This window comes from Xyrauchen texanus, chromosome 14 (assembly GCF_025860055.1).
Source record: "Xyrauchen texanus isolate HMW12.3.18 chromosome 14, RBS_HiC_50CHRs, whole genome shotgun sequence".
NCBI lineage: Eukaryota > Metazoa > Chordata > Actinopteri > Cypriniformes > Catostomidae > Xyrauchen > Xyrauchen texanus.
Window position 1 is genome coordinate 18526332 of NC_068289.1, and position 17582 is coordinate 18543913.

At 42.4% G+C, this 17582-nt stretch overlaps 1 protein-coding gene across 1 annotated transcript in view; it reads left to right on the forward strand.

The window, feature by feature from the left end:
• The window catches only part of stac3 (SH3 and cysteine rich domain 3), a 40942-nt gene continuing 23360 nt past the window's right edge, over positions 1–17582 (forward strand). Inside the window, exons 1-5 of the mRNA XM_052142017.1 lie at positions 1–156; positions 3006–3063; positions 3154–3232; positions 12751–12907; positions 17485–17582. Of these exons, the coding sequence (XP_051997977.1) occupies positions 3047–3063; positions 3154–3232; positions 12751–12907; positions 17485–17582 (351 nt within the window). The 5' untranslated portion in view covers positions 1–156; positions 3006–3046. The remainder of the gene's footprint in view (positions 157–3005; positions 3064–3153; positions 3233–12750; positions 12908–17484) is intronic.

Below are 17582 nucleotides of genomic sequence, written 5' to 3' on the forward strand. Positions count from 1 at the left end.
GTATTTGTTCCTCAGTTCAGATCAGTCTGGTTGTGAATGAGTTAACATTAATTTATAAGCCTAATATAAACATAAACGTAAAGTGTTATTGAACAAAGTCTTTGAACTAAACTTATTCAAGACGTTGGATTTCAGTGAAGCGTACACCATAAACAGGTATGTATGTTTAAATTTGCTTAGGTCCAATTATTCATTAACAATACTTTTATTAATGACAACGTGAGCATTTAAAAGTGATTATATTAAGTATTTTCAATATGTAGCTTAGAAAAAGTCTGCCTAGCAAGATATGCTAATTTTGGTGGTCATTAGAGTTTCTGACCCAGGAATAGAAATAGTGAGAGTGTGTGCGTTAGACAAGCTAACAGATATTTACCATATACTCCTACATTATATGGGCATACTATGATACAGCTTATTTTGACTTACATTTGCAATGAGCTTCACTTCTTTTTTTGTTATATAGTTACTGTACATCCGATTCAAAATGACTGCAACTGTTCCTGTAAAATCATTATGATTTATTTTTCTAAAGTTGACAATGAGGGGCATTCACATTTTTTATGCATTTGTAATTGCATTAAAAATCATTTATATGCAATTATAACAACATGCATAAAAAGGTTACTTTCGTACAATATCTAATAGTGAGCCATTTTACCTCAAATGTTTTAAATATTTAATAACTTTTATTAAAGTGTACCTTAATGTAAAGTGCACATATATGAAGATTTTATAAAGAAGTTGCCGACATTAGAAACCTGTGTACATAAAGTTCAGTATGGTTTAATGGTCATCATCAGGCTTTTTATTCTATGATATATGCTGTGAATGAGAAAGAAGAGCTGAAAAGTTTTTTTGACTTAAGGAAACAAGGACTAGGTAAAACCATACTTCTCACATCAACGTGACAAGGAAAGTGACAACACAAATGAGTCAAGACATTACAGTAATTAATATAAACATAAAATAACATAATCCCTCCTTTAACTCTCACAATAATATAAAATTTCTGACACATTGTGACATAATTCATGAATGATGGCATTTAATGTTTTTATTAATATTATATTGAATAAATGTGAAAAGCATGTGTAACATCTGAGTTAAATGGCTCAATGTATTTGTCAAGTATTGTATTAAATTCACCCTTTTATTCAAATTTCTTATAACTGCATATCAATGATATATGGTGCATTTTATTTGTCAGTAATGAACCCTTTTATAAACCCTTAACAAAGGGAACATTAATGTAAACCGTTACCAAAATATGTGTAATACAACAAAGCACCTTGGCCCTGTCACAACTGACACCCTAAGCCTTTACGACCTCCTCTTCCTCTGGAATTTGGTGACATAAGTGAGTGCAGATCATTGGGGTGCTAGTCAGCAAGACCATGAAGGTTGTAAAAGCCTGCATTTGGGACAGATTTCAAGACATCAATCAGATGACGCACTTTAATACATTATTTTTCATATGCATACAGTTTTATAAATTACTATTTGAAAAGTGAAGTCATGATACATAAGGAACTCTCTAAGCTAATTCTTGGATATTTGCTTTTATTAAATGATTCCAAGCAACACACTGAAAAAAAGCTTTACACAATTGAATAAAAAACAAAGTGCACATACTGTATAACAAAATCAAAACCCCATTGTTCAAATATTTATAGAACATATAATCATGATTCAGATACATGTGTGAATGCAGGCAGGTGCTTGGAAAACATGTGTCTCACACACCGCCATAGATTGCAAAATGTTATATTTAAAGACACAGCCACGCTTCTTCAGGTCCTGTATATATATAAACTGCCGGTAGACTGAAAGTTTCAATATCAATAAATATAAGCAATCTTTTTTTCTTTTTTTTTCTCCCCTTTTTCGCAATTTGGAATGCCTAATTCCCAATGCGCTCTAAGTCCTCGAAGTGGCGTAGTGACTTGCCTCAAAGTGGGTGGCGGAGGATGAATCTCAGTTGCCTCCGCGTCTGAGACTGTCAGTCTGTGCATCTTATCATGTGGCTTGTTGAGCGCGTTACTGTGGAGTCATAGTGCATGTGGAGGCTTCACGCTAGTCTCCACAGCATCCACACACAACTCACCATGCACCTCCACCGAGAGCGAACCACATTATAGCGAACATGAGGAGGTTACTCCATTTGACTCTACCCTCCCTAGCAACTTGGCCAATTTGGTTGCTTTGGAGACCTGGCTGGAGTCACTCAGCACACCCTGGATTCAAACTCGTGACTCCAGGTGTGATAGTCAGCATCTTTACTCGCTGAGCTACCAAGGCCACCAATACAATCTTACAAGCTACAGCTGTTCTCTCCTGTCTTGATATTTTAGAGACTCATAATAATTCTGAAATCCTCTTTGAAACAACGATAATAAAGATTTAGTGTTAAGATGCTTACTTTTATGAATGTAAATCTTCCAAAAGAAAAGGAGTAATTAAATCTCTGTAAAACTGAATAAGACAACATTTTAAACAAATTATGCATATCAGACTAAAAAGTGATAATATTTACACAAAAAAAGCAAGTGATACGTCATTGACAATCAGGAAAAACTGTTTTTGAAATAAATATTTAATCTGCTTCGTCCACCATGTTTTTTCCTCTGGCAAAGAACACTCCAGATCAGCAGCAGGGACTGTTTGGTAGTAGACCCTCATGAACTCCCTTCTGAGTGCTAAAATGTCAAATGGAACACCATACAGTCTAGTGGACTTCATGGGGGATGCGCAAATGTAGGCCATTAGACCACAAGTCCGCATGAAGTGTGCCATTTGGGACAGGGCCATTGATATCCCAATCCTTATTCTGAAACTGAATGGATGAAAAAAACTTTGTAGTGATGTTATCAATTGGTTAAATTGTAGGTTTATGTAATAGACTTCATATTAATCTTTTTATGTATATTTTGGTGTGTTGGTAGAAATGATGACATTATTCATGAACAAAAAGCATCATGTTGTATTGTGTGATGATTATGCAGGTGCTGATTTCTGACTGACCGTTGACAATCAAGCAGTGTTTATGGCTCAGTATGACCAGTGAGTGTTTCCACAGCTCATACAGTCTTTGAGGAATGTTTTGAGTGTAAACTGTCCATTTACTCTGGGTAAATGTTGATTGTGTTTCAGACTGGAAGATAAAGACTCGCTGGATATTCATGATAACCCTCCAGCACCAGACAATGTTGTAAAGGAGGAAGACAACACAGTATGTCAGTCAATCATTCTCTCTGTCTCTCTCGTTATCTCTCTCTCTCTAACATGCAGTGCTGAGAAGTTAAAAAGTAGTGACACTACTAACTAAACTACTTTTTTCAGTAGCATTAAAGTAGCTCAGCTATTTTCACAATAGGGTAGCTTTTCCAGTAGCATAAGCTACATTTTCCAGTGAGTAGTGGTGTCGAGACACAAAATGCTACATTTGTCAGTGACATAACATTGTTTTGTGAAAGCAGGAATGGAGCTGAGGAAGTAATCAAACACACTCACCTAAACTGTCCTTTCTCTCATGTAGCATTGGGAAATTCAACAGATAATTTTCCATCAAATGGTCATGTGAAATGGTTCTTTCAGACAGTTCATGTAAATTAATCTGTTAAAAATAAACAAATCCCTAATATTTAGCGTTGGGAACTCAGTTTAGTGAGTTTTTTTGGCTGGTTTGTGTAAATAAACTAGTTCACATAAACGATTGATTGATTCACCAGCCTGATCTCACATAAAAATCGGTATGCATGTGCAGATATTTCTTTAGCGGAAATCGGTATCCGTTCACCGAATTTTAAAACACAATGCCCCCAGAGGCTAAAGCGGTTTGTGTTTTAGAGTGTATAAACAAGTGTGACTTCCATTTATATCCAGGAGAGGTCTCCAGAAGCCTGTTGTAAAGAGAATTGTTTTAAGCTGTATAGGTGTATAAAACAGTGAATAGAAATGCTTATTTTATTTAGTCTACCTACCATAACACCTAACCAGTAGTAGAGAAAAAATGCAATGTTAAGGATAAAAATTCAACCTCCTCATCACGCTTGTGATTGTTTATACAAACATGATTACCTCATTTGAATGGAGATTGAACTGTTGTCTCCCATGCAACGGATGCAACATGCAACCAGTTGCACTACAAAGGAAAGTATTCATTCTAATTTATTCGGCACCTCATCATGGGAAACGCTTCAGGTGTTACATATCATGGAAGCAAATAATAACATCACATCTATCCATGGCAATGACAAAAATGTCAGAGCTGTGACCAACTCCAGTATGGACTTCAAAGACATTAGTCTTTAATACAGTTCATTAAAAAAAAATTAAACATTGGACCTTAACAATTACTTAGTTTACTAATCTTAAACCATGACCTGCACTGGACATAAATAACTCATATTGGCATTTTACTCATGCAGGTTAGTCAGAGGGGAACTGGTCCCCACAGTGAGTCTGGTTTCTCCCAAGCTTATCATGGTGAGCAGGACAGGGCCGAGCAGTGTCTGGGCTGAACGAGGCCGAGAAGAAAAGTGGTGAATGAGTTCCACCTGTGTGCCACACCGATCTCGCATTCCAGTGAGGGGTGGCGGGAGTATTTAAGTAGAGTAAGCAGCGGCAGAGAGAGAGAGAGATCTCTCTTGTAAAGAGCTGAAAGCTATCCCCAGCAGGGTTTTTGGATTAATGCCATTTAACTGTTTTAAGGAAGAGCCTTCAAGGTTCATCACTGATCGAAGTGATATTTTCAAAAACGATATTTTTTCAGATATTATACCAGCACATTATGGTGGGTATTATCTCCTTAGTCTCTCTACATCACCAACAGTCATAGTGGATGATTTCTGATGCACCATCTAGGTGCTCTTTATCATATTCACTTCCGACAAATAAGCGAGAGTGAGTAGGTTTCTGCTTCGAACTTACACGTTGTGGTGAACCTAGGTAACAAAAAAATAAATTTTTTCTCTGAATTGCCAGTGGAGAAGGAACCCTCAAAACCTGAGTCCAGTAGTTTGGGGGGCATTATGGAGGAGACCTTACCAAACCTCCTCCCCTTTTTGATGTCTCCATCAAGGAGAGAGTGATCGCCTTTTGTTGGATGATGAGGAGGACTAAGAGGATTCTATCCATCAGACTCAACCATCCAGACCACCAAGTGGGCAGAGCGGGGGCTCCAGTGGTCCAGTGATGTGATCGAGATGTGCTGTCTATTGACTGGCCATCTCAACAGGTGGTAAAGGGTGCAGAGAGAGTTTTGTATGATGGGAAAGGCTGCCATTGCTCCCATCAATTAGCTCATTCTATTCCTGTGTGCGTGGCGCAGATGTAACGGTTGTAGTATAAACCTTTTTCCCTTAGGATGCCCGGCAAGGGTTTCTAACAACACAGCATCAATAATATGCAGGAGATAACTGTTAACAGTTTAGTGCCAAGTTCAGATCATCCACTTCACAGTCCGAGAGAGCGATCAGTGAACAAGAGCACCAGAAGCAAGCTCAGTCTCTAGTGGAGAGTTGGCATGCATGCAAAGTCAAACCCTGGGTACTGTCCACAATAAAAATGGGTTATCAGCTGCAATTCACAGTAAAACCTATACATTTCAACAGCATGTCAGAAGTGCAAGGGGAATTATGTCTGATATTTAAGGAGGAGATAGCCTCATTATTGAGCAAAAGAGCCATATAAGTCACACCATCAGAAGAATCTCACCAGAATTTTGTCATTCCCAAAAGAGGGGGAGGTCTTCGCCCCAGATTTTTCACCTTTACCTACATTTACATTTACATTTATTCATTTGGCAGACGTTTTATCCAAAGCGACTTACAAAAGAGGTAAAACATCAGCGAATCATCTTAGGGAGACAGTGGTACGAAAAGTGCCATATTACAAAGTTTCACTCTCATCAGAATAGTACACAAAACAGATTTAAGTGCAACAAGAAATGTAAATAATTATTATTTTTTTTAATACATTTTTTTAGTGACCAGTTAAGTGCTTTTGGAAAAGATGTGTTTTTAGCCGTTTTTTGAAGATAGAGAGTGAGTTAGCTTCCCGGATTGAGTTGGGAGGGTCATTCCACCACCATGGTATGATGAAACTGAAAGTCCGGGAAAGTGTTTGGTGCCTCTTTGTTTTGGTACGACAAGGCAATGTACCTTAGCCGACCTCAGGCTTCTGGTTGGAACGTAGCTCTGAATAAATGTTTTTAGGTATGCTGGAGCAGACCCAGTGACTGTTTTGTATGCCAGCATCAGGGCCTTGAATTTAGTATGTGCATGAACCGGCAGCCAGTGGAGAGAGACAAAGAGTGGTGTACCTGGACCGCTTAGGCCTTTGAGAGGATGAATTAAATGCCACTGGGTTTTCTCAGAGAGTGATGAAAATGATTCAGAGTGCAAGAGCCACCTCAATGTGCCTGCAATAGTATTTAAAGTGCTTGGAGTGTGTCTGAAATTTGGTGCGCATAGAGACATCTCTCTCTGTCATTCATCATCAGCACCTTGCAGTGCTTGAGGCGATGGCAAGGGAGCACCACCTGTCTCTGTCAGCTGATACTGTGGAGGCTGTCTGGAGGGTCAGTTTTCTTGTTTTCAGCTCTCTCTCAACTGTCCTGCACCATGTCTCCTTGGGTCTGCTACGTTTCCTTTTTCTCTGTGGCGTCCACTGGAGTGGTGTCAAACCATCTCCAGCAGCGCAGCTGTACAACTGAGATGGTTTGCACCCCTAATCTGCTAAAGAGATCTTCATTTGGGATGAAGTTGGGCCAAAAGATCTTCAATATGTGCCAGAGGCATTTGGTTTGTAAGGCGTCAAGCTTGCGCTTGATGATGGTAGTGGTCTTCCAGCATTCCAAGCCATACAGGAGGACTCCTAGGACGTTGATCTTGAAAATCTTGATCTTGGTGTTGGTGTTTAAGATGGTGGACCTCTATATTGGCTTGAGCATTGCAAACACTTGGTTTGCTCTGCTAATCTTTCTGTTAACTCTTATAGGCAGTCATCATCTGCTGTGATTTTCCTGCCAAGGTAGACAAACTGTTCCACTGCTTCTAGGGGACTGTCATTGATGTTGATTTTGTCCTCTACTCTTGAGTTATTCTTCATCAGTTGGGTCTTTTTGGTGTTGACTTTAAGGTTGATGATGTTGAATATCTTTCAGAGGCTTTCCACCTCCTGATGCATATCTTGGTGTCTGCTTGAAGCAGCAATATGTCATCAGCGAAATCCAGGTCTTCCAACACCGAGGTGAGCATCCAGTGGATCCCATGTTTTCTTCCCTCAGTGGTTTGGTGCATCAGCCAGTCAACTGCCAAGGTCAAGTGTAGTGGTGAGTGGATGCAGTCTTGCTTGATGCCAGTGTTTACCTGGAAAGCTTCTGACAGATGGTTCTGGTGGATGACATTGCACTCAGTGCTTTCACAGAGTGACTTAATGATGTTCACTAACTTTTGGGGAATCCCATAGTGCCATATTGACGCTCAGTGTAGACTATAGAAAACTTTCTCAAAGTCCAATGTAAATACAATGTAGAGTGTTCTGTTTCATTCATGGGACTGTTCAAGAATCTGTTTTAAAACAAATATGTGATCAATTCAGGATCTTTCTTTTCTGAAACTGGCTTGTTCTTGACAGTGAATGGTTTCTACTGCTTCAGAGGTACGTTGGAGTATGATGCGACTGAAGAATTTGCTGGTAAATTGTAGTAGTTTGATACCTCTCCAGTTGTTACAGTTGCCAAGGTCCCCTTTCTTTGGTGTTTTGACATGACATTTTTAATCAATATATTGTATTGAATGCGATAGGTAATTGGTAACCAATGGAGCTGTCGCAGAATGTGAGTGATATGTGCAGACTTTTTACCGGAAGTAATAATTTTGGATATACTGTAGGCTATTTAGGGTCTTAGTTGGATTACAATAATCTAACAAATTTGGTGTTGGGAAGATATACGATAATGAGCAGTGACTCCTGGAAATGTGCTCATACTATGACCTCTGCATCATCAACTCATTCTTCCAGACAAAGACTCTTGGAGACACCCCTGCTCCAGACTCTGGCACCAGCTGGACCTGATCATCACCAGGTGGACCACTTTAAAGTGTGTCCTCCTTATTCTGACCTGCCACAGCGCTGACTGCAACACTGATCACTCGCTGGTGTGTTGTAAAATGAGACTACAGTCAAAGAAGTTCCAATGCTCTTCAGAATGAGGGCAGACCCTGCATCGATGTGAGCAAGACATCATACCCAGACAAGGCAGCAGAGTTCACCCAAGCTCTCTCTGATGTGCTGGACTCTGATCCACATCAGAGAGACCATACACAGAACGGCCGTGCGGGTCTTTAGAAAGAAGCAGTCCTAGAACAAAGACTGGTTTGAGGCCAACTCTGCCACACTCACTCCAGCCATAGAAGAATGCCACTGGAATACAAGCATTCCCCCAACCAGAGGACTCTGCAGGTGTACAGATCTTCCAGGAATAATGTTCAGAGGCTAGCAAGGCAGTGCCCAAATTACTACTGGCTCCAGCTCTGTTCCAGCATCCAGTTACCGGCCGATACTGGAAACATCAAGGGCATGTATGATGGCATCAAGAAAGCCATGGACACTAAAAAGCAGGTCACAGCACCACTGAAGTCTGCCATAGGCAAGACCATCCAGAACAAGGGCAAGAAGATGGAGTGATGGGTGGAATATTAATCTGAACTTTACTCCAGGTAGAACCACGTCACTGAAGATGCCCTCAACGCTATTTAAAGTCTCCCTCTCATGGCGGAACTGGACAAGAAACCCACCCTGGTGGAACTGAAGAGTGCATGCCCATAGGAAAAGCTCAAGGAAAGGATGGCATCTTGCCAAAAGTCATCAAATGTGGTAGCAGCGTCTTACTGGAACATCTGCATGACCTATTCTGCCAGTGCTGGTAAGAAGTAACCCTGTACAAAAACAAGGGCGATAAAAGCAACTGTAACAACTACAGGGGAACCTCTCTTCTTAGTATTGTGGGCAAGGTCTTTGCATGCGTCATTCTAAACAGACTACAGAAGCTTGCTGACAGAGTCTACCCCGAATCACAGTGTGGGTTCCGTTCAAATAGGTCCATGATCTACATGATCCTCTCCCTCAGACAACAACAAGAGAAGTGCAGAGAGCAACACAAGCCCCTCTTCCTGGCATTTATAGATCTGACCAAGGCATTTGACCTTGTCAGCAGAGATAGACTCTTTACGGTCCTGGCGAAGATCGTTTGCCCACGGATACTGCTGATTATGATCCAGTCACTCCACGATGATATGAAGGGCACAGTGCAGTATGATGGCTTCATGTCTAATGCCTTTGACATCCACAGCAGAGTTAAACAAGGCTGCGTTCTCACTCCGACACTCTTTGACATCTTCGCAGGTCTGGCGAGTCACGCCTTTGGAACCTCAACAGAGGGGATCTACCTGTACACCCGGTCTGATGGAAGGCTATTCAATCTGGCCAGACTGAGGTCAAAGAGAAAGGTATGGGAAGCAGTCATCAGGGACATGCTATTTGCAGATCACACCACCATAGCCACCCACACAGAGGCTGAATTACAGTGCCTAATGGACCGCTTTGCTAAGGCCTGCAACAATTTCAGTCTAACAATCAGCCTCAAAAAGACAAATGTGATGGCCAAAGACACGGACCCACCCAGCATCATTATCAATGACTACAAAATTAAGGTTGTGGAACAGTTCACCTACCTTAATTCCACCATCACCAGCAAACTCTCGCTTGATATAGAGCTCGACAAGAGGATTGGCAAGCCCTCCACAACCCTGGGCAGAGAGTCACAGAGAGTGTGGAAAAATAGCATGTTGACCATCAACACAAAAGTTGCTCTGTACCATGTCTGCGTAGTAAGCACTCTCATCTACACCAATGAAACCTGGACCATGTACTTTTCACAAGAGAAAACACTGAGCGCCTTTCATATGCGCTGCCTCCGACGCATACTTGGGATCTCCTGGAAAGATCAAGTGACCAACAACGAGGTACTGGAACATGCCAAAAACCCAAGCATGGTCCCTCTCCTCTGCCAGCATCACCTCAGATGGTTAGGCCTTGTATACAGGATGGATGACGGAAGAATCCCAAAGGACATCCTATATTCAGAACTTGCCACTGACAAGAGGACTGTAGTCAGCCCCATCTCCGTTTCAAAGATATATGCAAGAGAGACCTCAAAGATCTCGATATTGACATCAACAGCTGGGAAGAATGTGCCCAGGGCAGGTCATGTTGGAGACAATCCTTGACCACTGGACTGAAAGTTGGAGAAGACAAGATGCGGCAGATCGCTGAGGAGAACCAAACAAAATGAAACACCTCCAGCTGAGCGCTGACACAACCTACAGGTGTCGACACTGCAACAGAGTCTGTCACTCACGTGTGGGACTATACAGTCTGAGCAGACATTGCCGTTACAATGAACTGGACACTCTGCATGGGCGCAGAAATTCCTTTGTCTCTCGAGACTAACAGACGCTAAGACAAATTTAGAGGAAATTAACGCAGTGACTAGTTTTTCTACATAGTTCATGTTGAGCACTGGATGGAGAGAAGCAATATTGCATAGGTGAAAAAATTAAGTCTTTATAATATTATTTATATGCGCCTCAAATTTGAGTAATGGATCAAAAATCACCCCAAGGTTACAAACAGTGAGAGAGGGCTTAATGGCAGTACAGTACCATCAACTACCAAAGTAAGGTCTGCGTGATATCAATGATTTGGGGCCCATTATTAAAATCTCGGCCTTCTCCACATTGAGCTACAAGAAGTTAGCATCCAAATAAAGTCTTAAGTCATGGAGGCATGAAGATGATAATGATGGTGGGAACATTAAATGACATAAATCTGAGTGTCATCAACATAGCAATGGAAACTAAGGCCATGGTTCTGAATAATTTGGCCAATTGGAAGGACATAAATTACAAAAAGATCGGGGCTGTTGATGGACCCTTAAGGGACCCCAATTCAAACAGATGTAGTTGATGATTTGTCATTCTGTACTGAGACAAACTGCTGCCTGTCATGTAGATAAGATTTGAACCAATGATGAGCAGTACTGGAGATGCCTACAGCTGACAGATGAGTAAGAATAATTTTATGGGAGACAGTGTCAAAAGCTGAGCTAAGATCGAGTAGAAGAAGAATGTTGAGTGAAACTGTATCTGCCGAAAGGAGAAGGCCATTTACTACCCTTAGTAGAGCTGTAGAGATTGTTAGACTTCAAGTGTTCCTGCAATTGGGAAGCAACCACTCTCTCAAGGTCTTGGTCACAAATGGAAGGTTGGAAATAGACACAATTCTCCAATACACATGGGTCAGCACCAGGTTTCTTGAGTGTAGTGGTAATTTTGAATGCTAATGTAACAATACAAGATGCAAGTGATGTACTAATCAGGTGAGAGATAGGTGTAACGATAGCGTGAAGACAACATTTAAGAAGAGAAGTAGGATTAAGGCCAAGTTGGCATGTTAAATTTGAGGAGACTTTTCATATGGACACAGTCAGCAGCAGAGGTTGGAGGGGGCAATGTAAGTTTCGTAAATATATAAGCTAAGACTGTTTATTTGGACAATAGGCATCCTGACTGTACCTCCGTCAGGATGTGGGGGATGGCTCGTAAAATCGGGACTGTCCTGGTTTTATCGAGACATCTAGTCACCATATGCAGTGCAAGTACAGAGACTTGCCACTGCTAGAACATACACAGGCATACTGAGACAGTATGGAGAGCTGGAGGGTTTCATAGAAAACTAGCAGCATTCTGCAGCAAAACTGGCTTACAAAAACTGAGCAAGTTAATTGCTGTCACAGAGCTGATTTCCTGATTTCCAGCGGTCCTCCACCTCGCACACTACGTTGTGCTGAGCAAACACCCCTGGGCGCTTCAGCTGCATAAAAAGTTAACGGAGTGAATACATTCGTTTATATATATATATTTATATATACCTGTCTATATATGCATATATATATATATATATATATATATAAAACACACAAAAAGTGTTGTATTTTGTGCAAACGGAAAGCGTCTTTTTCAAGATGCCTTTTCGTTTGTGTTTATTTCCTGGTTGCGGTCGATGTCTCTCCTTGTCTGATGGCCACGATCGCTGTCTTTCGTGTCTGGGTGCCACCCACGCGGAGTCAGCATTCGCGGATGGTTCATGTCCCCACTGCGAGGACATGACCATGGTTACGTTGCGGTCACGGCTCACCCTCGTAAGAGCGCAAGCCACCCCAGCGGCTCCCCGACTCGGTCCTTCTACCTACGGGTATGAGGCGGGGTTGGTTAGCACTGGGGATGATATGGGGACCTCAGTGGGAGCCTCTCCGCCGGGTATTCCCCCACGGACTTCGTTTGGGGTGCATGACGACAATGAGCTATCGATCACGGCATCGGAGAGCGGGTTCGTCATGGCTGACGCCGAGGACTTAAATTACAGGATACCAGATTACACATCAAATTACCTATCCGCTTACACCATTTGAGCAGTTTGGACTGACATATTACATGTGACCAAGCTGATTGGCTTACAGATAACAAGGTCAAAGAACCTTGAGTTTCATGCCTGAACTTAGCCATTTCATCCACTAAGTTATAAGTAGCATGTACTATGGGAAGCTACAGTTTCAAAGTAGCTTTACCAATACTGCTATCATGTACACAGACACACACACTTCTCACTGTCTGTCATCCACAGGTGTATTTTGTTTATGATGAAGAGGTTGAGGAAGAAGAAGCCCCTCCTCCTCCCACCCCTGAGCCGGTGATCCAGATCAATGAGAGACCACACAAATTCAAGGACCACTACTGCAAGAAACCCAAGTTTTGTGACGTCTGCGCACGAATGATTGTTCGTAAGTTCACATTTCACACCAAATGTCTGTCTCACAAAGCCAGTTAAACAAACTCAGAGTTTCAGAGTAGGTTTCAGGTTGACAAAACTAGACAGATCCAAATCAGCAGTCTCACTATAAACCTTCTTGGTCAACTCATATTTGGATCCTGATTTATGATTAAACCTGAAGCATGTGCATATGAATGAGTGACATTTGCAGCGAATAACCAATCGCGATCAATTTAAGAGAGTAAGCGCGGTGTACTTCTTTACTACAGATCAAAAGAACAATATGGAAATTATGAATTAAGCATTTAAAAATGTACACAGCACAATAGATCTCTATGAAATTATGAAAATATAAACAATTTACACAGCAAGAAGAAACACGCTGCAGCTGTGACAGCTTGAGACGACTGCTAAAAATATGTGAATATAAAAATAGCTGACTTAAACTGAATGGAGAATGGAATATCTTATTGGAGTAATTTTTTAATAATCTACATTATTATACATTAAGCATCCATGTGAATTATTTAAGTTTAATCAAATAGATCACATTATCCATAATTTATAATAATAATTTAGTGAAATACAAGAGGGCTGGATTGTCAATTAAAGGAATAAACTATAAAAATATTAATTAGAAAATACTTGGAATATGAGCTGATGGTGTGCCTGATAATCTGATAAGACCTATTTTGCTCTTACCTTCTAGCATTATGACAAACAATAAAGGCATATTTGGTGTGTGAATGTGCTTTTATAAAACTTAAAGATCTTAAAACTTTATTATTATTAATTATTAAACTTGCTATTTTATACATTTATATATTTAAACTAGGGATGCTCCTCTGGGAATATATATATATATATATATATATATATATATATATATATATATATATATATATATATAAATTAATCTGGTGTCTAGGTGTATAGAAGTATTTAAAAATTGCCTTGTGTAGCATAAATGTAAATATGGAATTCAAAGCATTACATTTGATGTATTCACATGAAGATTCTTACAATGACCTTTAAAAAGCTGTGAAAGTACCATGGTACAGTGATGGAAATATGATAGTATTTTGATATATACCATGGTATTTACATGATGGGTACCTGATGTATCTCAGTACTCAGATTTATTTTTCTATCATCTGAGCATCTGTAGGCTAGGCAATAATCTGACATGCTGACAGTCTGTTCCCTATCTGTCACTCACTCGACGGCTCAGTCGCAGGCCATTGCGGAGCTGACGGACATGCTTGCCGCAAGTGTCGGGCTGTAGTAGAATCCTCTGCCAAGGCACTCAGAGAACTAAACAAGGGTAGTCCTGACCCGGGTCTAATGCAGGAGCTGCGCTCAGTGACCGACTTCACCCTCTGGGCAACGACACTTGCGGCAGATCTCAACGGTGAGGAAGCAGAAAGAGGCCATACAGCACATCCTGCCCAGGCGGAGCCACAGACCCCACACTCCGTCTGCTCCTCGCCCAGGGCATCCTTCTGCGGTGCCAACATTGAAACCAGCCCCGCCACAGCCCGCCCCTCGGGGCCAGCCCGGGCACGGAGCTACCCGCAGGACTGCGACGCCACCCAATGTGCTCTGAAGACCCCCAGAGATACGCAGTTGGATCAGTGCTTTCCTATCTGCAGGAAAAGTTTGAGGGACGGCTGTCCCCCTCCACCTTGAAAGTGTAGCCGCCATATCCAAGATGGCGGTGCAGTAGCATGCAGCAGCCACTCCGGATCCAAAACGGTGCTATTTTTGTTACTTAGCCCGACTTTTACGGCACATGGACATTGGAGCAACTGGTGTTCCTGTCTACCATTGCTAGACACTGTTAAAATATAAGATTCATGCAACAACCAAGCTGCATGATGATCTGCAGCAGTTGCTATGTGAACACGGCTTGCTGCGGATACCAAGCCTCCAGTCCTCGGCGTTGCCTGATGCCGGTGTCCGGGGGAGGGGACGCCGTAAGCGGTGTGCGAGGAAGCGAAAGCACGACAAGAGGGCAGGGTTCCATGCTAGGCTAAAAACAATCCCTAGCCGGCCGGCTCTCCTGTCTGTCCTGCTCTCAAATGTTTGCTCCCTGGACAATAAACTGGACTAAATCTGACTCCAGCAGACTATGCAGCATGAGATTAGAGACTGCTGCATCTTTGTTTTCACAGAGACGTGGCTCAGTGACAGAGTTCCAGACTCCGCCATTCAGCTAGACGGGCTCGCCTCGTTTCGTGCCGACAGAAATGCAGCTCTGTGTGGTAAGACTCGCGTGGTGGCTTGTGTGTTTACATCAACACGGAATGGTGCAATAACTCTATGCTAGTCTCTAGTTACTGCTCATTGCTGGTGTAGCTTGTGAATGTTAGATGCAGACCTTTTCATTTACCACGGGAAATCACCACTGTTATTATAACTGGAGTTTACATTCTCACCAGCGCTAACGCTAAGGAAGCGCTCTGTGAACTGTATGGAGCCATGTGTGAACTGTAGAACGCTCACCCTGACGGACTGTTTATTGTCGCCGGAGATTTCAGTGCTCCCTAAATTCCATCAGTATGTGGACTTTGCGACGAGAGGGGCGAACATGCTTGATTTTGGGCTCCGCCCAGGTGCATACCGGGCGGAGCCCCGCCCCCACCTCGACTACTCAGACCACATCTCTGTTATGCTAATTCCAGCATACAGACCGCTGGTCAGACGCACAAAACCGCTCCAGAAACAGGTGAAAACATGGCCAGCAGGAGCCATCTCTGCTCTACAGGACTGTTTTGAGTGTACTGACTGGCACATGTTCAGGGACGCTGCAACATATGGCGACTCTACCAACTTGGAGGAATACACAGCACCTGTGACCAGCTACATCAGCAAGTGCATTGATGATGTCACCTTCTCCAAGACCACCAGCACACGCTCCAACCAGAAGCAGTGGATGACTACGGAGGTGCGCCCGCTGCTGAGGACCCGAGACTCCGCCTTCAGAGCAGGCGACAGGGCTGCCCTAAGGTCAGCGAGGGCCAAACTGTCCCGGGCCATCAGAGAGGCGAAGCGTGCACACGCCCAGAGAATCCACAATCACTTCCAGGACAGCTGCGACATGCGGCGCATGTGGCAGGGCATCCAGGCCATCACCAACTATAGGACAACATCAGTTGCCTGTGACAAAGATGCCTCCCTTCCAGATGCGCTGAACCATTCTACGCTAGGTTTGAAGCACAGAATGATGTGGTGGCGAGGAAGACCACCCCTTCTCCCAACGACCAGGTGCTCTGTCTTACCATGGCTGATGTGAGAAAAACTCTATGTAGAGTCAACCCACGGAAGGCTGCTGGACCAGACAACATTCCTGGCAGAGTGCTCAGAGGATGTGCAGAACAACTGGCAGATGTTCTTACCAACATCTTCAACATCTCTCTGAGCAGCGCCATCGTTCCAATGTGCTTCAAGGCCACCACCATCATCCCCATGCCAAAGAATTCTTCAGTGTCCTGCCTCAACGACCACCGTCCTCAACACAGCTCTATTGCCAAGAAAGCCCAGAAGTGTCCCTACTTTCTTCGAAGGCTGAGGAAAGCACATCTCCCACCCCCCATCCTCACTACATTATACAGAGGGACTATTGAGAGCATCCTGAGCAGCTGCATCACTGCCTGGTTTGGGACTTGCACCGTTTCGAAACACAAAGCCCTGCAGAGGATAGTGAGGACAGCTGAGAAGATCATCGTGGTCTCTCTTCCCTCCATCAAAGACATTTACAAAAAACACTGCATCCGCAAAGCAACCAGCATAGTGGATGACCCCTCACACAAACTCTTCACCCTCCTGCCATCTGGCAAGAGGTACCGAAGCATTCGGGCCCTCACGGCCAGACTGTGTAATAGCTTCTTCCTCCAAGCCATCAGACTCCTCTATACTCAGAGACTGGACTGACACACACACACGTGTCCTGAGTTGCATTTTAATTATTGTCACTTTATACCTGGCTGCTACCTCAATAACTGCTATGTCCATAGATTTCTTGTTTACATTTGGCATTTTTGAAACTGTCATATTTTTGCGCTATTGTGTACTGGTCGGCACGACAGTCTCTCACTGTGCTTATTGTCCTGTTAATTTTTAGTAATTTATTGTACTGTCCCGTACTTTTTGCACACATTTGCACGTGCACTTTATATAGGTATGTTATTTAGTCTGTGTAGTCTCATGTGGTTCTGTGTTTGTCCTATGTTGTTTTATGGAGCACCATGGTCCTGGATGAACGTTGTCTCGTTTCACTGTGTACTGTACTAACTGTACATGGTTGAATGACAATAAAAACCACTTGACTTAACAATAACAATGCAAAATAAAACTACTGACTATAAGACTAAAAGTTTATTACACAATTTGCGTACTCTTGTTGACAATTTTGTCATGTATCCACGAGTAGTTTGGAATTATGGCAGGGGCCCTTGGTTCAAAAAGTTTGAGAATCCCTGCTTTAAGAGATTCATGGGAATTTTGGTTTACTTCTTACAAAACATAAATCTTTTTACAAAGTATTTTGTTGTACTAAATCATTTCTGTTCCTCTTCTTTCTCTTAGTCAATAATAAATTTGCCTTGCGCTGCAAGAACTGCAAGACAAACATTCACCACTCATGCCAGTCATATGTGCAGTTCCAGAGATGCTTCGGCAAAATA